General features: G+C 39.3%; 1 protein-coding gene across 2 annotated transcripts in view; it reads left to right on the top strand.

The window, feature by feature from the left end:
* Positions 1-25,010, top strand: part of LOC137196011 (glutamate receptor 4) — a 140,248-nt gene that overhangs the window by 103,498 nt on the left and 11,740 nt on the right. For both annotated transcript variants that reach the window (XM_067608781.1, XM_067608780.1), the window contains exons 11-13: positions 8,342-8,715; positions 22,182-22,380; positions 24,230-24,477. In XM_067608781.1, coding sequence (XP_067464882.1) covers positions 8,342-8,715; positions 22,182-22,380; positions 24,230-24,477 — 821 coding nt within the window. The remainder of the gene's footprint in view (positions 1-8,341; positions 8,716-22,181; positions 22,381-24,229; positions 24,478-25,010) is intronic.

The following is a 25,010-nucleotide window of genomic DNA, read 5'->3' as shown; positions in this document are numbered from 1 at the left end:
GCTTTGGACAGAAAAATTGGTTTTCAGCTCCCTTAAGTTGGAAATGGCCTGAAGTGAGACATCAAAGTCTCAAACTGTAAGCAAAAGTCCATAAAGATGAGATGTATTAAACAGAACAATTTGTACATCATTTCTTATCTTGATGACCTTGTGAAGGTCACATTAAAGTCATAAACATATGTACTTTACATATCTGAACTTGTTAAAATGACATTATCAAGTTTCTAAATGGAAATAACTCACCATAAATTCCCCCAAAATGCCGGTGTTTATAGCAGGAACAAATAAAAGCTGGTTAAAACATTGAGGGATACCTCACAAGGTAATTTAAGTACATTTCCACAGCACTTTATCCAAAAACAGTTATGTCATTCTCACCTCTCTGTTGATCTGAGTCTCTCTTTTTCACAGAAATAGTTTTCATTCACCAGTTCATTCATTTTCATGGTGCAGTAGGTGTTGAGTTTCATTGATGGTAGCTTAAACCACAACAATGGATGAATTAAAACAGTTTTTGTCAGAGAAAAGAGCAACAAAGTGGTGAGTATGAATTGATTGTTGTTGCACTGGTGGAAGTAGAGTTGTAGAAATGTGTACAGTTTATCAAGACAAGAAGTAAATATGATGGACATGGAGCATTTACACTTATCAAACAGGAGGTGACAATAAGTCAAAAAGATTCCAGGATACATGAAATGCTTTAGGCTGTCTTCTTATGTTTTTCTGGACAAAAAGTCTCTACGCAAACAATATTTCTTGATCTTTAGTTGACTTAATCTCTGTCTGAAGAGCTGCGTCTGTGGGTTGTTTTCTGTGTAGATAATTAAACCCATCTGAAAAGAAGTTGTAAACAGGATAGCAGTCTGTGGTGGTATTAATGCTAGTAGAGAGAGGGGAATTACGGCAGCATTAGAGCTGAGCTTCTGGGGGGGTTAAAGAGGAGAAGTGGAGGTGTGGAGCTTGTTAAAGAATCCTTGAGGTGGCGATTTGGAGGTGAGGTGTCTTTCTGCTGCTGACCTTGTTGTGGCATCAAAGTGGATGCTAGTGTCGGTATGGGATGATGTTGGGATTTCAGGGCCTGAAAAGACCATCAAAGTGAGGAAAGAGAAGCGTGTGTATGTGTGTGTTCTTGTACTTGTATTTTTTAAAAGGACAAAACAGTCGTATGAGGATAGAAGGATAAAGTAAACCATTCAAAGTGGAGATTTTGTCACTTACACTGAATTAAAATTGGATGTAGGTTCTGTTACAGTTAAAATAACGCTCTGATTAGCACATTTTCATAGCTAGAAACAATAGAACAATAGTTAATTAACGTTTATCCAGTTCTTAAGTTTGCTTTTCCCAGAAACCATTCTCTGCTTTTTATGTTTACACAAGCAGAAATAGGAATTTATTTTAAAAAACAATTAAGACATTAAAGAAACCACAGTCTGCCTGGATTACTCTGTTTTTCTAGTCCTTTTTTTGTGATGAGCTAATTGGCATTTTCACAAAGTGGCATTTTTCTTGCCTTCGCCTCTTTGGTGCCGCAGAGACTCACTGTGAAGTCGACTGCAACGAGTGCAAGCAGTTCAAGATGTGTCAGGACTGATCAAGCAGTACAGTGCACGCTCGGTATAAAGATTAACCAGGTTGGTCTAAAGCACAAGAACAAAACGTGTAGCTGTGTTCTTTGCTATTTTCTTCTCTTTAACAAGCACCATGAGTGAAAAACACATCCTGTACAAATGTTTTATTTGGAGTAGAGGGCATGTAGGGAAAAAAGGAGTTGTACAGATTTTATAAATGTGTTATTTTGCTTGCAAAGTAGATGCATCATCAATGTGGTTTTTATGGTACAAGCACAGGAGGTGGATACATTTATGTATTGTTTCACATCATTGCAATCACCTTCTTTTTTTTCTTTCACTGCACTTCACTCAGCTGTCCCTCACATTTGTTAGATTTATTTACGTGGACTTCCTGCCCCTCTTACTGTGCACAGTTTGATGTTAAGTAATGTGCATTTGTCATTCGTCGGGTAGGGAGAAAGGGAGGAGTTAGGAGCATTTGTTTTGATGCACTGGATCTCCCCACTAATACAAATACTGCAGAATCTTTGTCACATAAAGGTTAGATTTTAAAAAAAAGAGACCTGAATTGAGGCCTGTATTTAGAATAACTGTGTAGCCCAACATTAAACCATATCACTAACATGTAGAATTTGAATTGTTTCCCGGTTTGAGTGATAGTGTTAATCTGTAAAAATTACATTTTCATTTGGTCTAAGTGGGTATCACATACAGTTAAAAATGTTGTGTTACCAAGACAGAGGAATAGCTATATTAGGAAGACATATGTTATGAACTTCACCTGGGAAAACCCCTAAAAATTCAGTTTTTCTATTTTATTTCCCCTTGAGTAGCATTAAAGTGGAAAAAGTCATCTTATTCCACACTGTGTTCCAGTACCACTTACTGTCCTGATATTCTTGATATTCTGTATCAGCTTGTCTCATCACAGGACAGTTTTGCCAACAATTTAAAGTTTTAACATAACAAATACACTAAAGTCTTTATTCCAAACAGTTAGCTGAATGTGCACCGAATGTTTTTAATAAGTCGTTGCCTCAAATTACAAATTCGTGCACTCAGTATACCTTTAATTAATGAATCTGTATCCTTGAATTAATTAATCTGTGAAATTGCTAAATTGTGCTCTGAAATTGTTTTTTGGTTTCATTCAAGATTCATTTTATTGTTATTTTCCTGTGTACTTGATTACATTAAAAAACAAAGTGTTGTTCCTCCCAGCCCACAACAAAAAGGATAAAGATATATATCTAAAAATTCCCTTAAAAAACTATAGACATATAAATACCGAGAGAAAAAAGTTAGTAATCCTTCAAATTCATAACATTCACTTATCACCTTCCTTTGTCCCCTCAACACTCTTGCAATGAATCACTTGGATTTACAGTTTGATTTTGATTTTGAGGTGACATCCACATCCAATGACAAAAGTGTTTTTCTCAGAGAAGGAAATGTCCGTTTTGTGTTTTTGAAGGTACAAATTTGTACAGTCATTCAAGGTACAAATGACATATATTAGAGGGCCCAAATTATTAAACTGAAGGAACAAAATAAGCATGTTGAGCTCACAAATGATTCATTTTAGGGCATTATTTGTAATTTGAGGGTAGTGAAGGAGAGATTTATGTTTGCTCTTGACATTTATGGGCTCTGTAAAATCAACCTATACAGTTCTGTGCTCTCATTAAGCTAGTTCATCCATAACAAATTAAGTTTAAGGGCTTTGTGCTGCCAGTAGAATACAGGCCATTTCTGTCAGCAGTCGTGCTCTCTGTATAGGCAACTTGGTTTCTGAGCTTTGGGACTGATCATCACAGACTAATAGTAATTAATGGTTATAGATTCAGGCAGTAATAGTCTCTATGCATGTATCAGGGAGTGTGTAGCTGCTACTTCGCCCTCTGTAGCCAAACTCAATCAGCTTATCGTGTTTGTTTGTTATATCCATGAACTATAGCAAACAGTTGGACAGCAGCTCTCATTACATCAAAGAGACCCATGCTGAGCCAGTGTGTTACCTTCTCTCAGGCTGAGTCAATATCCTCCTTGGCAGCATATTTAAGATATTGTATAGTCTGTCATTGTCCCCTTGGTGTACCTCCCCAAGGCCAGCAGTTTCCTCCTTCCATACTAACCGAATGTCAGTGCTGTGTGAACAAACCTCTGGCAAACCTCAGCTGCCCTGTCTCCTGCGAAATCTAGTTTGCTTTGCCAAATACAGCTTCACACATTTTCAGGTTTAGGTTATTAAGATTCTCCTGACCTCACTATGTGTGTAGGTGTACAGCTATGCAGCAAGCTAAAGACATTTCCAATAAAGGTTGAAGACAGCAAGTTGCCTTTAATTTTTTTACTGGAAGCAATTGTGAAACTGTGAAAACAGTATTGGACAACAAATTCAATCACGGTGATTACAAATTGGAAAAAGATACCATAGATACCAGTCAGACCAATGTTATGTAAAAATGAATTAGTGTAGTCAGGAAACTAGATTCACAAAAGTATAAACTAGCTTTGGTTAGCAGGAAGAAATTAAAGCATCATCAGTAAAGATCAACATTCAGTCCTTTTAAATACACAGAGATGAAAGTAAAAAGAGTGAAATACTGTACAGTTAGCCCAACAGTAGCAAAACATTAGCACCAGGTAGCTAGCAAAGTGGCTAGCTAGGCTAGCAGTAAGCTAATCATTGAAAAACTAAAGTCTGCAAACTCACAAATCAATAATCACAAAACATCTGTAATGAAAGAGTAAATACAGATAGTTATCTAACATGGGAATTTGCAGAGTAGACAAAAGATCAGATAAAAATAGGATCAAAGGAAGAGGAGCTGCAGGGAGCTGCAGTTTTCTAGATAAAAAGCACTATAATGTTGATATTTAGGCTATAATGTATGTATGTATTAGGCTTACAGTACATGAACTGAATTACTTGGTGGAAAATAATTCATCGTCTTAAGGAATTGTAAAAACTCATGTTTGTCAAGCATGGATTTGGCTTATTTTCCTCGGTTAATACTTGTGGAGACGTCCCGATATAATATCATTTAATGTACATGAAATGTTTTTTACATTATGGAAATGGCTTTTTCTGTCTATGTCCCCGTCATGTTAGCCTTTCTTGTGCTCCAGGTCAGAACACAAATCATTCACTTTGAAATACTGAAAGAAAATCAAGGGCATTGTTCACAGGGCCACCAAATGATTATATTATTATTTTATCAGATTATATTATTATATTATTGTGCTAATTATACTATTGTATTATTATCCTATTCAGGACTCACTTTTATTTATTATTTTTAATTTATTATTTACTATATTATACTACTATTTATACTACATTTCCTATTTACTATTATTAATCAAATATTATTATTATTATATTACTCTTATAATATTATAATATACTCATACCTTATTGTATTTATAGGCTATTAATAATAATAATATGCTATACTGCTGTACTATACTGTATACCGTTATACTACTACTACATCTCTCTTTATGGTATACTACACTTATATTCTATACTAGTTATTCCGCACTATATTTTTACTGTTTTTTACCATATCATGTAAATATGTTATACAGCTGTGACACCTGAATTTCCCCTCTCAATAAAGGCGTATCTTTTTTTTATCATGTAATTGTCTTTGTCTATAATTGACTGTTTTGAAGTATATCTGTATCCTTTCACTGCTATAAAAATATAGACTATAATATCATCAATTTTAGTGTCTCACTATTTGATTTGTGTTTGCTGATTTTGTTCCATTTTTTCTCAATGTTGTTCAATTATTATACTTAAAGATGCACTATTTCAATTTTCTGTCAGTATTTCAAAGTGAATGAGCTGTGTTCCGACCTGGAGCACAAGAAAAGCTAACATGATGGGGACGTAGACAGAAAAAGCCATTTTCACAATGTAAAAAACTTTCTGCACCTTTCATGTACTTCTTCTTCTCCTTTTGGCTGTTCCCATTAGGGGTCGCCACAGGGGATCATCCGTTATAGCCTTCCTCTTTTCCTCTTGCCTGGCAGCTCCATCTTCAGCATCCTTCTCCCAATATAACCAGCATCTTTCCTCCGTACATGCCCAAACTATCTCAAACTCGCTTCTTTCGCTTTGTCTCCAAAACGTCCAACCAACCCTCTAATATACTCGTTCCTAATCCTGTCCATCCTCGTCACTATCAACAAAAATAGCATCTTCAACTCTGCCACCTCCAGCTCTGCCTCCTGTCTTCTTGTCAGTGCCACCGCCTCCAAACCATACAACATATCTAGTCTCACTTCCCTCTTGTAAATCTTCTCTTTCACTCTTGCTGGTACTCTTCTGTCGCAAATTACTCTTGACACTCTCCTCCAACCACTCCACCCTGCCTGCACTCTCTTCTTCACCTGTCGTCCGAACTGTTGACCTCAAGTATTTAAACTCATCCACCTTCGTCACCTCTACTCTTTGTTCCTCATCATTTCACTGTCCTCCATCCCATTCATGCACATATATTCCGTCTTGCTCCTACTGATTTTCATTCCTCTTCTCTCCGGTGAATACCTCCACCTCTCCAGGCTCTCCTGAACCTGCTCCCTACTCTCACTACAGTTCATGTCATCCGCGAACATCATAGTCCACAGAGACTCCTGCCTGATCTCGTCTGTCAAGCTGTCCATCACCATTGCAAACAAGAAAGGGTTTCAGAGCTGATCCTTGATGTAACCCCACCTCCACCTTGAACCCATCCTTCACTCCAACCACACTGCTCACCACTGTCACACTGTCCCCGTACATATCCTGTACCGCTCTCAAAGTACTCATTCCACCTTCTTAACACGCTCTCCTCGCTAGTCAGCATATTTCACCCTAACCTGCTGCACTCAATTTCACAGTTGACACAACTGAAACCAATTGCTGGTGGCAGAACAAAGTATTAAGGTTATGGATTGGGAAAAATGGTGATTTTGATTCAGTATTGAATAAAAATCAACAGATTTTGTCCACTGCTTCAAGTCTGCACTGGCTTTTTCAGTGTTTAACCAAGACCATTAATGGCCTAAACATAACCATGAAAACATTACTTTACTTACCAAAAGCCAATACTGTAGGAAATTAATTTAATTAAAATTTTGTAGATTAGATGTAGTTCAGTGAACACTTTGCAGATACAGTCAATATAAACATGATTGATTAAAAATATAATACAGACAGCAGTGCATTTGCAACAGAACAAATCAATGAAAATTATTTGTACCGTATGTGAACATAGATTTTATTGTATAGTATTGGGAAATTAAACTTGAAAAGAATGTTGTTCAAGATAAACAAACAGCATGCAGTCGGTTATTTATACTTTATTTATGATGTTATGGTCATTAATAATTTGGTAGAATAGACGAATAGCACCACTACCATGAATAGATGAATTTTTAACTAATGAAAGTCTGAGGACCAAAAGATTGTAAATAAAGTGAGTAAAATCCATCAATAATGTGCGTGATTTTTTTTCATTTATGTGAGTTTTTGAATCAATGCATCTGTCTTTAAGACTTTCTAGTGTACAATGAACGAAAATATTCCATAACTACTACTTCAAGGTTACTTTAAGTGTACAAGTTTCAAGCTGTTAAGAACAAGATTTGCGTTAAAGACCTAATTTAGGACCAAAAAGGAGAGAACGAAAAATGTCAGTAGGAGGTTTTCACAAGTATAGTAATACCTGAATGTGTGTGAGTTTATGTGTTTGAGAATATATGTTGTGCACCAGTGTGTATGTGTGTGTTTACAGATAGTTAGGACTGCAATATAGAGTGTGTGATTGGGGGCATAGGGGAAGCTGGCAGCTATTTCTCCAGCGTTCATGGGAACGTCTGAGGACATGGAAGCTGTCAGCACTTTCCTGTCTAAGACTTTGCTTAGAGACCATTCATTTCTTCCCAGCTCTCCCTGAAAAGCCCCTCACTACCACAAAAGCTCTGCCTCCTTTTAACCTGCCATGTATTTCAGCGCACACTAAATGCCCCAAGGCTGTCATCTTAGTACATTTTGCTGAGGATGAAAGAACTTAAATCTCTTTCATTTTCTTTTCCCTCGTCCCTGTTTTCTCCACTCCTACCTCCTTGAGTGTCAGATGGTCGTAATGAAACTTTAAATTCTTGCTGATATTAAGCCCTTTGCTCCCGAGCCAAGGCAGACAAGGTCACAAGTGTTGCTAAGTCACTAACTGTAATCTGGTTTGTGGATTTTCAGCAAGCCAGTATGCACTTTTCCACAGCTGCATCCCATTTTTGCCTTCCTGTGCTGTAAGCATATTTCTCTGACACATTATTTTATCCTCCCTGCTGATTCTCCCGGAGTTTGAGCTATAAGCCTCTCAGCATTAGAGAGGGTTTCAGAATTCTTTTTCAATTTCTTTTCTTTTTCTTTTTGTCTTAACTTGATCACTCTGAGATATGTCCCACCACTGTCTAAACTTGATTGCTGTGAGATTTGTTCAGTGAAGGGGGAAATTCAGATGAAATGAAATGAGCTGCGGGGAAAAGAGACAGGGCGACTGTTGTTGCTTTGTTTTCTGATGGCTGGCTGGCTATTGGCCTTCGGGATGTCATATCTGTGACTAAGTGATGTTTGATTGTTGCATGGCCCAGCTCAGAGAGATGATCCATCATTTGCGTTTGTTTATCTGTCATCATTTGGATTTAGAGTTCAGTAGTTTCTCTCAGAGGGGCTCACTCGGATGGCTAATCAAATCCCTCTTCACCCACAGAAAGCGGAAATCGCTGTGGCCCCTTTGACTATCACGTTGGTCCGGGAGGAGGTGATTGACTTCTCCAAGCCCTTCATGTCGCTGGGCATTTCCATCATGATCAAGAAACCCCAAAAGTCCAAACCCGGGGTGTTCTCCTTCCTGGACCCGCTGGCCTACGAGATCTGGATGTGCATCGTGTTTGCCTATATCGGCGTGAGCGTGGTGCTCTTCCTGGTCAGCCGCTTCAGCCCGTATGAATGGCACACCGAGGAGCCCGAAGAGGGCACCGACGGTCCGCCAAGCGACCAGCCCCCCAATGAATTTGGTATCTTCAACTCCCTCTGGTTCTCCCTGGGCGCCTTCATGCAACAGGGCTGCGACATCTCCCCCAGGTAAGACACACTTTCATTAACATGATAGGGAGATTCATCTCAAAAAAGTTACTTGATCTTTCCTGCAAAGCTCTTCTCAAGCTGGGGACACATTACATGACCTCTAGGCCAATTATAATCACAAATCTGCCATCACGTCTGACTGGTTTGTATCCATGTTAGTTTGGACGATCCTACAGATGACTTTCTGCTTGCTCTGTTTCAGTGTTCAGTAATTAAATCCCTCACCAAGACCTTCATCATTATTTCAAACATGTTTGATTGACGCAAAACAAAACTGTACAAATCTTCACACCTTCCTGTGACAAGCATAACACATTAGTGTTTTATTCAGTCTTAATGTTCTTAGTCATCTTTAATTGTCGTCAGAACCACCAGTAGTCTCGTATTTTTAGATTCTGTATAACACAAGGTGCAAAAAAACATCTGTACTGAGTGTAGCGAGTGTAGCATGAATCATTTTTATATCTTCCCAGTCCGATTAGTTGTGTTGTGTGTCCTCAGAGTGAGTCATAACTGACATTTAAATTCAACTGCAGCGACCACCATAAATCATGAAAATATCGAAAAAGTGTCCAATTTTCACTCTTTGCAGCTTTTCTTATTGACTCTCATATAGATCGTTCTTGGCACTCAACAGCTGAACTAGAATTATGGTGATATTGCAATATGATATCACCATAATAACTATAATAGTAAAACTACAGTATATAACTTTATTTATTTAATTACTTTAACAACTTTTATGTGAAAATCTCATAATTTAGTAATTGTTAGGCTTTAAAGGGGTACTCCAGCAAGTTTAAAAATTGGTCAAAATATCCTGACTTTGAATCCCATGTATGTACTAAGCTTTACAAATGCTGGATCCTACAATTCCCATAAACGCCACTCAGCAGTACCCTTTATTGGACATTCCCTGCCAAGTAAATGCCCACATCTTTCAAACTCCACTCCCATAATTATGTGTAATGCAGGTTTTCTGTTAAAGATTCTCCAAGTTAAAAAGTCTCAGAGCCCAACCCATGGTAACCCTTGATGACATCATCAGGGTTATTTTCTCAGATTTGACAAAGCTCAAGTTGTCACAGTCACAGACTGAGTAAACTGACCTTCATGTATAGAATTGGTGGATTGCCCCTTTAACTGTGTTGTGCTGAGTGTTGACTTAATTTAAGATTTTGAATTATATAGTTCTCTGTTGGTTAAGAAGATTGTATGGCCATAAAGATGAAAACAAAACGGCTTTGTAGTTGAAGGAATAGTTTAAGATTTGGGACAGTGAGATTAGACGGATATGAACCTCATATCTGTTCAAAAAGAGTGGAGCTGGACTTGGTACACTGTTAGCTTAGCTTAGCATAAAGACTGATTACCTAAACAGCTACCAACACCTCATTTGTTTAACCTCTACACAATCAGAAATGTAAATGTAAATGACCATTTATGATTTAAGGGGGAGTAACATGCTGTAACTACATCATGATGAACTGTTTGTCCATCCACCAAGTATTTCAGGAAGCTCTTGTCTCTAAAGAAATAGTTTCTGCAAATAATACCCCCCAAAACCACCAATATTGTGTTGATGTTTCTGTTTGTGTATAGGTTAAACAAGAGTCTACTGCAAGAGTCTGCTGAAAATGCTATACTGATGTTAATGTTCACCAGTGTCACCATCTTAGTTTAGCACGTTAGCATGCTAACATTAGCACTAAACATAAAGTACAGCTTAGGCTAATGGGAATGTCATTTGATTTTTAGTACTAAGTATTGGACAAATAAAAATTTTAACCTCATGATGTCACTAGAGAAAGAATAAGGAGATCACCAAAGTTATTACAATTAGTGGCAGGGCTAGAAGAAAAGTCGAGGTCACCAAGGTCAGTAGGCTTCATCCTCTCAGGACTATGAATGTTTTTACAAAATTTCACGGCAGAAACAAGATACCTATTAACTTGTGAGCTTAAAGTTGTTGGTTGGCATTTTTCTGAATTACCAGCAAGTTTCCCCCTGTTTCCAATTTTTATGCCAAGCTAAGCTAAACACATCCTGTCTCCAGCTCCTTATTTAACCTACAGACATGAGATTGATATAAATCTTTTCATTCCATCATCCCTGGAAAGAAAGCAAATAAACATATTTCGCAAAATGCTATTGCTAAACTATTCCTTTAAATTCACATTTTGACATTTTTCATCTATCACTGATGATATAATGTACCTCCATGTACCAATTGTAACCTAGTTCTATTATTCAAGTAAGTTACTGCATCCTGCTGTGTATCAGTGGTAATTTGCATGGATACTGTAGTTCACAAGCATAATATAGAGGTTTTAAGTATGAGGTACTGTTCTATTATTTGTTCTCAGTTTTAGCTACGGTCTCATCTGTCGCAGTGTTTGCTACTCATGCTGTGTTATACCTGTATGTGTGTGTGCAGATGCAGTGTATGAATGTGTCTCTGCTAGTATTGATTTTTTGTCTCTCTCCCTATTCCCCTGCCATATTGTTCTTTACTGTCTGACTTGCATACACTGTGTTGTCTGCTTGTAAGGGAATTAGGTTGTCTCAGTGTCTGTCAGCTTCAGCAGTTGTGGCTTCGCAGTCGTGCGCCTCATGTCTGTGTATTTTGAGCTCCAGTTGACGTTAGTGACCATGGTTCTGGTTCCATATTATGAAAACCTGTGTGACTCATTAAGAGTATACCGTCAAGGTGTCGTCTTTCACCGTGTCTGTGACTTCTCTTCCCTTTGTCCAAATTACCTCAAACCCAGCATCCCTTGGGCTTCAGACCAGCGGACTGGTGTCTAGTGAGCATGGTGTACTTTGGTGGAAGGGTGGAGAATTGGGGCTTGTACAGTTTACTGTCTGTTTATGTTCTCCTCCAGCCTTTAAAAAGGTTGGTTGTCTTTGTTTTTCAATCAAAGATCAGGCTTCCTGTCTGTCATCACACACTGACATTCGCTCTGCTGACATCTGCCTGTTATGGTGAAAACTATAGACTGGTAAAGCCTGCAGTATTTAATGGTTTGTCACTTTCTGCAAAGCCTTTTTTTGCTGTCCGAATGGCTTTGTCAAGCTTAAAGTTCCAGCAGATGGATTGTTTGGGTTATTTTAAGCTACTGCTAATATGGCTCCTATAGTTATTTTAAGTCTTTCATATAATACTTCTTTTATCTGCCTTAATCCCTTATGGATCTTGTACTATAATAGAGTTGGTAAGATTTTAGGAGATGAAAGGAGGACCAAACCAGCCTGTATCTTTCAGCCTCCCCCACACCAGAGGAGAACTGAGAAACACACAAGATGGAGGATCATTAGAGCGCCTTCGAAATTATAGCCCGGCCTCACGTAAGCAACCCATAGATAGTAGGCCCTGTGACTGTGATTAAGTACACTCATTTAAGGAGTACACTTGCTTTGTTCACATGTGCACAGACCACCCCCACCCACCGCCATAACCACCCCTGCCCGCCACATCTCTGCCTGTGTACCGCAGATAAGGACTTCAGAGCCGCACAACAATGTCGGCATCAGAATGAAAAGTCTACATTTCAACCTTCTATGTCTCTGACTGTGGTCCCCGCTGCATTCCACCTGTCACTGCTAATCCCATGGGCCTCTCCCAATCCATCAGCACAGAGCCCCGGAGCTCAGGAGCGCTTCCACTCCAGTTTAGCCTGACAGGGCAACATGCAAATCCCTTCACACAGGGGAGATTAGACGCCGTGGAGGGAGTGACAAGGGCAGAGGTGAATGGGACGAATTTGGGGCGAGGGCCGCAGTGCTCGCTCATGTGTTACAGTTGGGAGCTGGCTGGACTGTGAAACTCAGTCTGCATGCATCACAGTCTCTGAAACTTTTGAGGGTGTCGTATTAACCCTAAAACACAGATTACTTGTTCATCCAACAGAAAATGATTAAACAATAGAACTGCAAAATGTACGCATCCTTTTCCCTGTTCCCTGTTTCTTGGTAAGGTTTAGGTTCATTCCAGAAGATTGTTTGTTTTGGTGGATTTGGTCACATCCATGGTGACCGGCGGTCCCATTGTGTCAGTGTTAATAATACATTTCCCAGAGTTTATAAGAACTGGAAGACAGAAATTGTCTCGTCTCGCAGAAATTCCCCGGAGGAAAAAGTCTCATCTGAAAAGCTACAAATTCAAACAAGCTAGCGAGATTGAAGCATAAACTGAAGAGCTTCGAGCATTTTATTTGGAAGATAATCAAGTTGTAGAACAAGATTAGCCAGGGGTTTGTAATCTGAGAAAAATCATTTTATATTAAAAAAAAAGATAAAAAAGAAAATAAAGGGCCAATGCTACAGCCTATTAGCTGCTTAGAAAGTAAAAGCAATAGAAAAAGAGTAGCCACTTGTCACAAGAAGCCTTTGGGGGGAACACCACTAGACTGCACGTAAAAGAGATTTGATCAAAAAATGCAAACTGCTGCTGAAACACTTGCGTGCTAAATGCTAAAGTAAGTGTCATATTTTCCAAAGTATGTGTTTTACCCATAGACTGTATAAAAATATGGACGTAGTTACCGTGACGTCACCCGCTGGTTTCTGAGCAGTTTTGAAGCTCAAAGTAAGCCGCTCCGACCGTCGCCATCTTTGCAGTGTGTGACGCTGCCTAACTCCCAGCCAATCAAAAATGGGCAAAGAGGCGGGCCAAATGGCTGAAACAAGCCACCTAGCGGCTGGCGGACCTGTCACTCAAAGCAGCCATGTCTTTCATTATGCAGAACTTTACGGCTTAATAAAATTTAAACAGGTGAGTTATAAAAAAAAATCACCCCCCGTACAGTTGTCATGAAAGGGGAAATTAGCTACAGAGACCAAAACCATTTTTTGTACCAGGCTGTAAACATGTTTATTTCTGCTGTAAAGTTGGGCATTTTAACATGGGGGTCTATGGGGATTGACTCGCTTTTGGAGGATTCGCATTCAAGGAACTGCAGTTTTTGGCACTTTCGCTTTGGCTTCATTTTTCAACCCCAGCAGTTGTCTCTTGGTTTTAGCCAGCATTACAGGCAGAATTGAATAGCCAGGTTTTTGACTGGACCTCATTGTTTCTCTGCACATCATTGAGGGAAGCATCTATTGCTCTGGCTTTGAAAGACTCGTCCTGGTGCTAAAGGCACATAGCATTATTAATTAGCCTGTTAGCCAATTTCTGTTTGGGGGATTACTTTGTTTTGTCTGGCGCTAAACAATTCATAGCAAGTGACGCTAAGAGCATTAATCAAAGAAATATGTAAGTCGACTTACAACAACTTGTAAACCTGCATTTGACCAAACTCATCAAGGTTCGTTGCCATTTGCCATCAGTTGTTGCTCAGTTGAACAATTATAAAGCTAAAGGATCTCTTATCAAGGTATCCACTTAACTCTCAATCAGTAAAAAATGACAAACAAAATAACAACAGAATAAACTGAGATGGAAGTAAAAGGGGGGGAAAAGGAGAAAAGGTAACAAACATAGAGATCTCACCATTCTTAATCCCACTTGCAAAGCTCTGATTGGTTGATTGTTTTCCCAATGGGGAAACAGCCATCAGTGAGCACAGCAACAGATCGGTTTTAATCGCTGGACAATTTGAAGATGTGGGCGGTGATTCAGAGATCTGGAAGCACTTTAGGTAACTGTTTGCACAGATGATTACACAGAAATGATTACAAATGAGATTTTATGTTACGGGAGAACAAAATGATCTATAAGATACCACTAGTGGATAATGGGCTAAAGCTACAGAAACTCCTACATTTTACTTTTTGCTAAACTAGTTCAAACTACTTTCTATTTCTAGTTCTATCTCCTTTGTGTGATTTGGTCCGCTTAGAGAAATGTAATTCTCCCACTCCTCATGCCGACAGTTTTTTTTTTTATTTCACTAATTTCATGACACAGCTCAAACAGGAAAGGCAGAGGTTGAAATAGCTCACTTCCTCTCCTTCTCTCTCTCTCTCTCTCTCTCTTAATAAGGGTTAATACCCCCTTCTGCTCCCTCGAGGCAGCCCATAATAATTAATTCAGTGATTAATATCCGGGTTTCCAATGGTAATGTCTCCGTGGAAACAGGAGAAGAGGGGGGGGGGGGCTTAAATGAAATGGTGACACGATAGTCTTTTTAATTGACTACAAATCCCAGATGAATAGAACTTAAATTATTCTGGTATTTTCTGTTGAGACTGCAGGATGTCACGTAACTCTATCACAGGTCAGAAAATATCAACATAAATGTCAAGGCAGCTGTCTTGACACTCCGTGCAGGTGTACTTTCATGGCTGTTCCAGGTGTTTTCAGTCACTTCTCTCTCATTGCTTCATGTGGATTATCTTTGTCTCTTTTGCTGAGTCACAGTCACCACAAATCTCTGTCGGGCTAATAAGAATGCTGTGATTAGTCCTGATTATCTCCGAGTGTGTGCATACTGATGGCACATTTCCTGAATGCTTCACATGAAACATAACTTTTAATCTGAGTTGTGAATTTAGGCCAACAAAAGCTGCATCTCATAAGGAGGAATGACTTTCAAGTGCTCTTTCTATCTGTAAGATTCCCATTATTCATTAATCCAGTGCCAATTAGCTTTTGTTATCCAGCGGACACACTGTCCAGCTGTTCAGCTGCACTGCTTATTGCATTTGTCAGCCGGGTTTGTCCTTCTTCACACTTGGTTGATTTGTCGCAATATTCTTGCAAATTGCGGGTGCTGCTAGAGGTTCTGATTGCATCTATATACAGCCATGTCTATAGCTTCAAAGTCAAGAGCCAATTTAATGTTTCCTGCTTTGATATCGTAGTAGCGAGCACTAATTAGGTAGCATTAATCACAAACAAACATCTCCAGCTGCCATTGAAATATATACTTGTGTAACCATAAAAGAACATTTTAGTGCAGTGGTTCATCCTTTGTTGTTTGTGAGAGTTTGTTTTTGTGAGCAGTTTAACTAAAGAGTGATTTTTTTTTCCCCCCCTGACAGACTGTTTCATTTCAATAATTTTAGAGGTGGGAAGATGTAGTGAAGTGTTTCACAAGAAAGAAAAACAAGATTAGAGAGAGGTCTGAATAAACTTAACATTGAGTTACAATGATTTGTTGATTAGTTGATCAACAAATCTTTAAAGCAAGCATTCAAAAGTTTTGCTAGTACTCTTGGACTTTTTTGTGGTGTGATAGTAAATTCAATATGTTCAGACAGTTGGCTGAACATAAACCAAAGCAATGTGATGACATCACCTCAGCATAAAGAAACTGTGATGGGCATTTTTCACTGTTTTCTGAAATTTTTACAGACCAAACAGTCAATCAACTAATTGAGAAAAATAAACGACAGATTAATTGATAATGAAAATAACCATTATTATTTCCTACCCTGGCAACTTCCCAACTCCAAACTCTTCATTCATTTTGTCAATTAAACTAATTCACATTAATAAGACAAAGAGGAGCACATGCTGCTTGATGTCATGACTCCTACTGGCCAGAAGGATTATACAACTCATTAGGGATCTTCAGCAAGATTTGATTTTCAGTCATTGTGTTATTTTTTGTTTTGTTTTGTTTTTGTTTTGTTTCCTCTGTTTACTCACCTCTATAGGAAATTAATAAACTGGACAAATGAATACTGACTTGATGAACATGTTCAAAATGTTATCTCAGAATGACAGTTCCACTTATGATACGACAAAAAGCCTTTTCTTCAGCATTGGCAGCATATGGAGCAAATAGAGAGATGTGATCTCATGTGTTTGAGAAAATTCTACAGATTTTATCTCCTTAGGGGAAAATGTGATGGGTTCTGCAGAACATCTGATCTAAAAGAGCCCAGATTACCTTTGACGGTATATCACCACCCTATAGGCCGTCTCAGCAGCCAGTGCTGCTCAGATAGACATCAGTAAGAATGTAAATTCTCCAATAGAGAGAAGCAGGCATTTATTTGAAACAGCTTTATATTAGAGGTCCTTATTTCCCCCTGTTTTATAAGCATATTTTATCATCTGTAGCAAGAAGCCTCTCTATGGCTGTTGTTGCTATTAATGTAAACTAAATTTCCACATTTCCAGAACTCTATTTACATGAGCACAACAATAGTCACTCATCACTCTGCAGCTTTGAGCTTCTCCTCTGTAACAGAAATAATGTTTTCATTCACTACAGAGTGCAGGTAATTCCTCCCCAACCTTTATTCATGTTCATGCACGCTGTTATTTGAATATTGGTTTTTATTTGGAAATTTACAGCAATGCACAGATTTCTCTCAGGGCTGCAGCTGGAGTTGGGAGGGAGGCTTGAAGGAGAGCCAGAGAGTGGGATCTGGAGTGACAGTTTGTCCGTTATGAATAAGTCAAATAGTGTGGTCTCGCCCCAGGTGTCACCCTGGGAGCAGACTAGCACCTTTTCATTTATTTAGGCTCTGCTCAAGGTCACAGCTCTCCTCTCTCCCTCCTTCTCTCTCTCTCCACATCTTGCACTTCATCGTCTCCTCTTCTTCATGTTGCTGTGTTTTCTTCTCTGCCCTAATTTATTTCTTTGTCTTTCCTGTCTCTCCTTCTTTCCTCTCTGTCTCACAAACATTCCTCAAATCCTGTGGAATACATACACATACACACATACACACACTCTGCGCCAAATCATCTTTGACAGCAGCTTTTTATTTCTGTTACTTTTTCTTTCACATCAAAGGAAATAAAAGAGGAAAGTAGGGAGCTGTGAGCTGCGAGCACTTTAAAGTTTGCTACCTCACATCGATCATCAGTGATCGGTGCTAGATTGGAGCAGCCAGAGGGACTGTTTGTGAAACTCTCGCAAGATTTGTACACTAACCTTAACCTTAACTTAACCCTAACTGCACTTGTGAGAATTCGTCCCTCCGACTGATCCACGCTAGGATTCACCATCACCAGTCACAGTGTGTCAGATGGTTTGCAGAGTGGTCACCATTACTAACATAAACCATATTATATTTAATCCGGAGATGAGATTTTCTTTGCTTTCATGTTGCGTTTTATCTCTGAATTTCCATTTAAGCCCCTCATCATTATTTTCCCTTTAAAACTTTACCATCTTAAGATTTAGAATATAAAATGTATTCCTAAGTGTCTGACGGTATCACATGTATATGCTGCTTGTTCCAACAATTCTGGGAGGCCACATGATGCTTACAATAAGTGAAATATTTAAACCCAAGCCACCATTTTTTATGGCTGCACAGTTGTATCAAATGGAAATATTCCTGATATTTAGTGATAAATAACTCTGCATAATTGAGCCTGTCATGCTCTCTAGCTCTCTAAGAGGTCCTTTATTATTTTTTAAAGCAGCTATTATTGATATTTCTAATAATAATAATAATGTATGAATAACCTACAGAGAGTTATCAGTGACTCTGCAGCTCCCCTCAACTTTATGGAGCTTTATAGTGAGATTCAGCTCATTGTTTATCTGTCCAGCTGCAACTTTACTGTTGTGGTTCACTCTCAGTGCTCTCTTAGTGTCGTTTTTGGCTGCAACAGGCAGCTGTTTTCAGAGAAAAACCTCTAAAAACCCACTGTACACTACCTGCTCAACACCAAACAGCAAACAGATACAGTTGTAGGGATTAGCTGGTGAACATAGTGGAGCATTTAGCAGCTAAAGAGCCAGATATTTCCCTCAGGAGTTGGTAGAGAGCAAAACAAGAGCTATAAGAGAGTGAATATCTGACTTACATTCATTATGTGGACAGAAACACAACAAATGATTGCTAATAAGTTTGCCAAAGCTAATTATGCATCACATCGTTTCTGCTGCCCCCAAGTGGCCAAAAAGATCAGTTAATACAGGTTTCAGTAAAGTAATAGGTTAAATTGACAAACTCCACATTTTCCAAGTTCAATTAGTTAATTTACATGTGGAGATTAATTACATAAACTGTTGGATGAGTGCAGGAATGCCACCTAGCCAACATGCAGATCATGCCAGCTACATTAGATTGATCCCATTTAAGAAATATAAATGGATTTGACTGAAGCAAATGAACCAGTAGGGAAAAAGCGCTGACTAATTGCTGAAATTATTCCTTTTTTTTTTTTTTTCTACATTTACTATTCTTTATACCCTGAGGCTTGCTGCACTGCTGTGAAGAATCCCACTCCCTCCAAACACCAGAGCCAATTTCTGTTTTGTATCCACTTTATTTCTTCTAATATAATCCCCGTTTGGTTTGCTTGTTTCCTCCACTCATGGGAAAACTGAACTCATACATCATTACAGTCAAGTTCTCCCCAACATTTTTCACAAAATCCAACTGCAGTGAAACATTTTTTGGATTTTTTTTTTTGTCAGCAGAGCTTTATATGGCAAAAAAAAAACACTTGTAATGGAAGCATACGTATTATAGAAAAACAAATTATTTAGCAATGCTCATAACCCTCAGAAATTAAAACATAACACAACCTCTCCTCTACGTTTCCTCTTAATCTCAATTTTAAGAGTTTGTTTGATGGACAAGTTTTCAGTTATCTAACAGTCCAGTTTCTCCATACGTACAATCATTTGAAATTGCACATTCCTTTCTGAATGTTTTACATACATATGTGCTGCTTCATATGCAGTCAGTGTATAAAACTGCAAAGTGTCATAAAGACGATTCAGGTTCAATTAATGGCGATGAGTTTTTGGTAATCTGATTAACTGCAAATGTGTTTGATAATACTGCATGCACCATGTTGCTCTTAAAACAATGTTCCAAATGAACACAGTGACACGTAATCATTCCTCCTGTTCATACTGACCATTAGAAGATCCCTTCATAATGCACTTACAATGTGAGCGATGGGGTGCAAAATCCACAGTTCTCCTTCTGTGCAAAAATAAATTTAAAAGTTTATTTGAAGCTAATATTAAGCTTCAAATCAGCCCATCCAAGTCAAGTCTTTCAAAGTTACTCTTTTTAACTCTTTTTACAGCCAAATTCTGTTTTTTTTTTGTTAGAATTCTTTCACTGCAGCTCCGTTGAGACACAAAGAGGGAATTTTTTCCCTAAAAGACTGTAACTATGAAATATATCCACTTTATTTGACTACGTCAGACAGCTGAAGCCTCATATTATCTTCAAATAAACTTTTAAATACATTTTGCAAAAAACAAATACTGTGGATTTTGTCCTCCATCACTTATTCACTCACGCGAATGGGAAGGTAAATGGACTGTACTTGTATAGCTCCTTTCTAGTCTTCCGACCACTCAAAGCGCTTTTACTCTATGAATCACATTCACCCGTTCATACGCTGAATGGGTACAGGGGCTACCATGCGAGGTCCCAACCCGCCCATCAGAGGAAATGTAATCATTCATACACATCCACACACTTTGGGGTTAAGTATCTTACCCAAGGACGCATCGACATGCGGACTGGAGGAGCCGGGAATCGAACCGCTGATCTTCCAATTAGTAGATGACCCGCTCTACCTCCTGCGCCACACCCGCCCCCTGTGTCCAGACTTTTTACTGGTACTGTACATTGTAAGTATGTTTAGAGGAGATCTTCTAATGGTCTGTGGGAACAAGAGGAATGATTATACCAAGAAAAATCGACCCGATAGTCCTCTGTGTCATTAGCATTGTGCACTGCCTTCATTAATTCAAGGTGAACAGAGAAAGATGAAAACACTAGAAACACTGATGTGGTCTGAAAATTACTCCAAATCCCAGTGCTGAGCTTCTCCCACCTTTCTCCTCCATCTCCTCTGTTTACTGCAGGCCCGTCAAGACACACAGTGTGTCACTGTGGATCAAAGTCAGCGGTATCAGCCAGCAAACACACAGCACAGAGGGTTGGAGGGATGGCAAGGAGACACTCCTCCTTTGCTCCCTTTATTACAGTCTCTCAATCCACGGCTGCTTGAATTGCAAAAAAAAAAGAGAGAAAGATAGAGACGGTCTGATAGAGAGAATGAAGGGATTGTGGCAGGTAGGGAAAGGAAATAAGGCAGGCATTGGAAAGAGAGAGGATAGGACTCATCCTCGCACCTTATCACACACACCCTCCACCTCTTTATCCATTATTTTACAGTTAAATTCCCTGTGCTCAAAAGCCAAAGAAACGTCTCGGGGAGAGGGAAAATAGAGTGTGGGGAGAGAAAGAGAGGGAAGTCATTTGTATTCAAATCCAGAGCTAATACGTCAAGTAAGTCTATTTCATGGGTAAAGCTTCCTGTGTGTGTAGAGGAGACATGCTCTACTGCAGCACCTCTCTATTGGAAGTGGCCTTAGCCGCTACTGGCTCTTTCAGCGGTACAGAGCGAGAAAACAGAGGTTTCCTCCGAGATTCTTTGGTTAGAGTGATGGCTCTGCTCAAGACTGTAGTTTGGTTGTTTTTTTTTGAGTTGCCTGATTTTTAAAGTAAAATAAAAATACCCTAAATGTCAAAAATCAAGGTTCTTTCAAGTGTTACAGCATTGGGTCCTAAAAAGGTGTTAGAGAAGGATTCTTGGTCTACTGGATGTGGTATTAATTGAGCAGGATGGATGCTGTATACATGCATGCACATTACAAGACATTCAGAACAAACCCAGTGCCTATTGGGAACAATGGAGGATAGCCAGATTGCAATAAGACACAGTGGAAATACCAGCCAAGAAAACACTGACTGTTGCAGATGCCTTTCCCCTCCCCATCTCTCTCTCTCTCTTTCTCTCTCTCTCTCTCTCTCTGACTCTGACAAGGAGGCCTGAGGGTTTTGTATCCTCTGCTGTTTGATTTGCACCGAGGGGAGATCTTGTTTGTTCTCCTCAATGCAGCATTTATGGTTTAAGATTCTCCTCACGACCTTGTGCTGCTCCTGAGCAGGGAGCTATCTGTCTCCCCCGAGCGAACAAACAAGAAAAGAACAGTGCCGCCGCTATGCCGTCCTGGGGACCTGCAGCTCTTTTATCCCGCCAATAAACAAAAAGAAGGGAGTGGGGAAGAAGGGACAGACGTAGCCCACCTTTTCTTTATCAAAGCCGATCGACACAAGCATGTGTCGGTTTTTTATGAGGCAATCTCAACTAATGAGGGGTAAATACAGCTCTGGCAAGTTTGAGTGTTGTCAGAGCTCCACCTTGTGGTGGTTTATCAGCATCTTTGGTATCCACAATGGTGGCTAGTCTCTTCATGCTTTATTCAATCATTTTTCATTCCTTCTAATTGTCTTTCACTGTATGTTCACACACTGACTGACAACTGTTTTCTATGTCTTTCTATCTCACCCCACTGATCCCTCACTCTCTCTCTCTCCCTAACCCTATTTTTACCTCTGACACCACTCCAATGCCTCAACTTTCTGGCAATCCCTTATTCCCTCCCTTCGTTTCTCGCTGCCATCACCTCACCTTTCCTTATTTTTTTCTACATTCCCCTTCTAATCCTTCCAAACTGTCCCCGCAATATTCTTCCTCTTTTTTCCCCACCTCCTTCCTTCCTCTCTCCAAGATCACTATCGGGGCGAATCGTAGGGGGAGTGTGGTGGTTCTTCACTCTCATCATTATCTCATCTTACACGGCTAACCTGGCTGCCTTCCTCACTGTGGAGAGGATGGTTTCTCCTATTGAGAGCGCCGAGGATCTGGCCAAGCAGACAGACATTGCCTACGGCACTTTGGACTCTGGCTCGACCAAGGAGTTCTTCCGGGTGAGTTGGTGTTACTGGGGTTAATGGTCCATTCTCAGATAGGGAGGGGAACCCATGCAGTACACACATCTTTTACACACACACCAAAAAAGTCTGATCACGTAAGGAAGCTTAGCAGGTCACCAAGGCAACTGGACCAAATACACTTTCAATGTACAGTCCTTATTCTGTGCAAAAATGTATTTAAAAGTTTATCTGAAGATAATATGAAGCTTCAGTCATCCAAATCATTCAAATCAAGTGAATATCTTGCAAAGTCGCTGTCTTTTTGGTACCAAATTTCTTCTTTTTGTTATGATTCTTCCACTACAGCTGAACAGAAAAACACAGTCGCAAAGAAAAAACTGTAACTGTAGAAGATATCCACTTTATCTGCTGCTGACTCATATTATCTGCAGATAAACTTTTGAATACATTTTCACTCAAAACAACTACTGTGAATTTTGTCCCCTTTCATTTACATTATAAGCACATTTGCAGGGGATCTTATAATGGTCAGTATGAACAGGGGGATTGATTACAGCGAGCAAAACCTGTTCCAATGTTCATTTGGGCTCATGATTATTGTTTTAAGACATACTTGAAAATTGTGAACCTTTTATTTAACCATTTAAAAACAGTAACACATCGTCTACATTCTGCCTCTAGTTCCCTCTTCCTGCTGGGAATTGTAAATCTAGTTGCAACAAGCAACATTCGTGGACTCAGAGAGAGAGAATAAGATAAATTACCTTCGAAAATAACCAAACCCCATCCAGAAACTTTACGCAAACAACTTTATGCAATCACTTAGATATGGATCAGGTAGCATAACTCTAGCAGAGGGAGAGTGTTTGATACCAAAAAAGTTTTTTCGGGTGCAATAAATCTTTACCTGCTGCACACAGTCAAGACAAGTTCAGTGTAATATCAGAACAGAACAACAGAAAACAAGTAAAATTATGTTTTCTATTAACATAATTGCATTTTTAATTAATGTAAACAATAAGTCACAAAATATTCGTATTGAATGTATCTGCAAAACGTTCACTGACAACATGTTTCATTTGTTTTCCCTACAATATCCACTGGTAGCAATTAAGGTATGAGCTAATGGTGAGAAATGGTTCAAATAGAGTGAAGATTTAGCTTTGGGTCTGAGGTCAGCTCTACCTCCTGTAGACTTGAAAGGTTCTTGTAGTCCTTCATGAAGAAAAGCATCTGTGGGCTGCTTGAATTCATGTCAATTACAAAAAAAGCATGTTTCAAACCACTCCTGTAGCATTAAACACATCTCCACTCTCCATCTGTTCACTCAGTATGTTGCAAACACTCATCAGCTCACCAAAATACAGTAGAAAATGCTACTTATTTCTGAGCTTCAAAGAGAGAAATACCAACATATAGAAGCAGAGTACTCTTTCATATTTTTGCAAAAGTGTTTGGAGCACTCTGAACCTGTAGATGCACAATGGCAAAGTGGATCCTGCTGCAGGAGTGTTTAAATACATTTCTAGGACCATTTTGATACTTTTTCCACCACAAAAACTTCTCAACATCCATTGTAAACAAGATTAATTCAAACTGACCAGACTTTTTGAAGAAGTAAGCAATAGCCTCCTTTGAAGCCTACAAGGTGTCAGTCTTAATAACAATCACCAGAATACCCAACATGTAGAATATTGATTTTCTAGCTATCTCAGTAGAGCAGGTAAGTTATAGAGCTTGTAGCAAACCCAGTAATCGTAATGCCAATTTCAAACTGCTGTTTTCTCTACCTTGTGTTGTATGCGGATATATTTTCTCCATCTCCCCCGTCTCTCACAACACATCTACCTTTCGAACCTCCAACCCCCTTAAAACCCCACAGCGGTCAAAGATCGCAGTCTACGAGAAGATGTGGGGATACATGAAGTCGGCTGAGCCCACAGTCTTCACCAAGACCACGGCTGAGGGCGTGGCGCGGGTCCGCAAGTCCAAAGGGAAATACGCCTTCCTCCTGGAGTCCACTATGAATGAGTACACAGAGCAGCGCAAGCCATGCGACACAATGAAAGTGGGAGGCAACTTGGACTCCAAAGGCTACGGAGTAGCCACACCCAAGGGTTCACAGTTAAGGTGGGTGGAATAGTGTAACAATATGTTCTACGTGTTGTTATGGTATTCCACCTTCCCTGGTGTGCCGCCTTTTCTATCTCTATCTGTCTCCACTTATTTGCTTAGTGTGTGTGGGTGGGTGGGGCGTTTTATGTGTTTGTTTTAAGGCAGAAGTAGTGGCTTTTTCACATCTGTGTTTGTTGCATGCGTGTGGGGTTCATCATGATGATGCAGGGGTGGTTTTTATTTCATTTTCTGTCTTTACAGCTCTCCACACCAGGTAAATCTTTGTGCATGTGCTTGCTGTTTTTGCAGCGATGTTGGGAATGGCATGCTCAAGGCTTTAGTAAACTTGACTCGTCTGAAAATGTCTTATTTAGAAAATGCCATTTAAGATAATCAGCTTTTTTTTATATGCAGATGTGATTAGTTTGAAATATTTAGCTAATGCTACTTCAGCTTTCCTTCACAGTTGACTAGTTCTTGTTTTTTCAACTAAGCGACTGAAATAGTGTTTTGGGAGCCATCTGAATGCTCAGCCCTGGGTAACTCTG

This window comes from Thunnus thynnus, chromosome 13 (genome assembly GCF_963924715.1).
Source record: "Thunnus thynnus chromosome 13, fThuThy2.1, whole genome shotgun sequence".
NCBI classification, from domain to species: Eukaryota; Metazoa; Chordata; class Actinopteri; order Scombriformes; family Scombridae; genus Thunnus; species Thunnus thynnus.
This window is presented reverse-complemented; position numbering and strand designations above follow the sequence as displayed.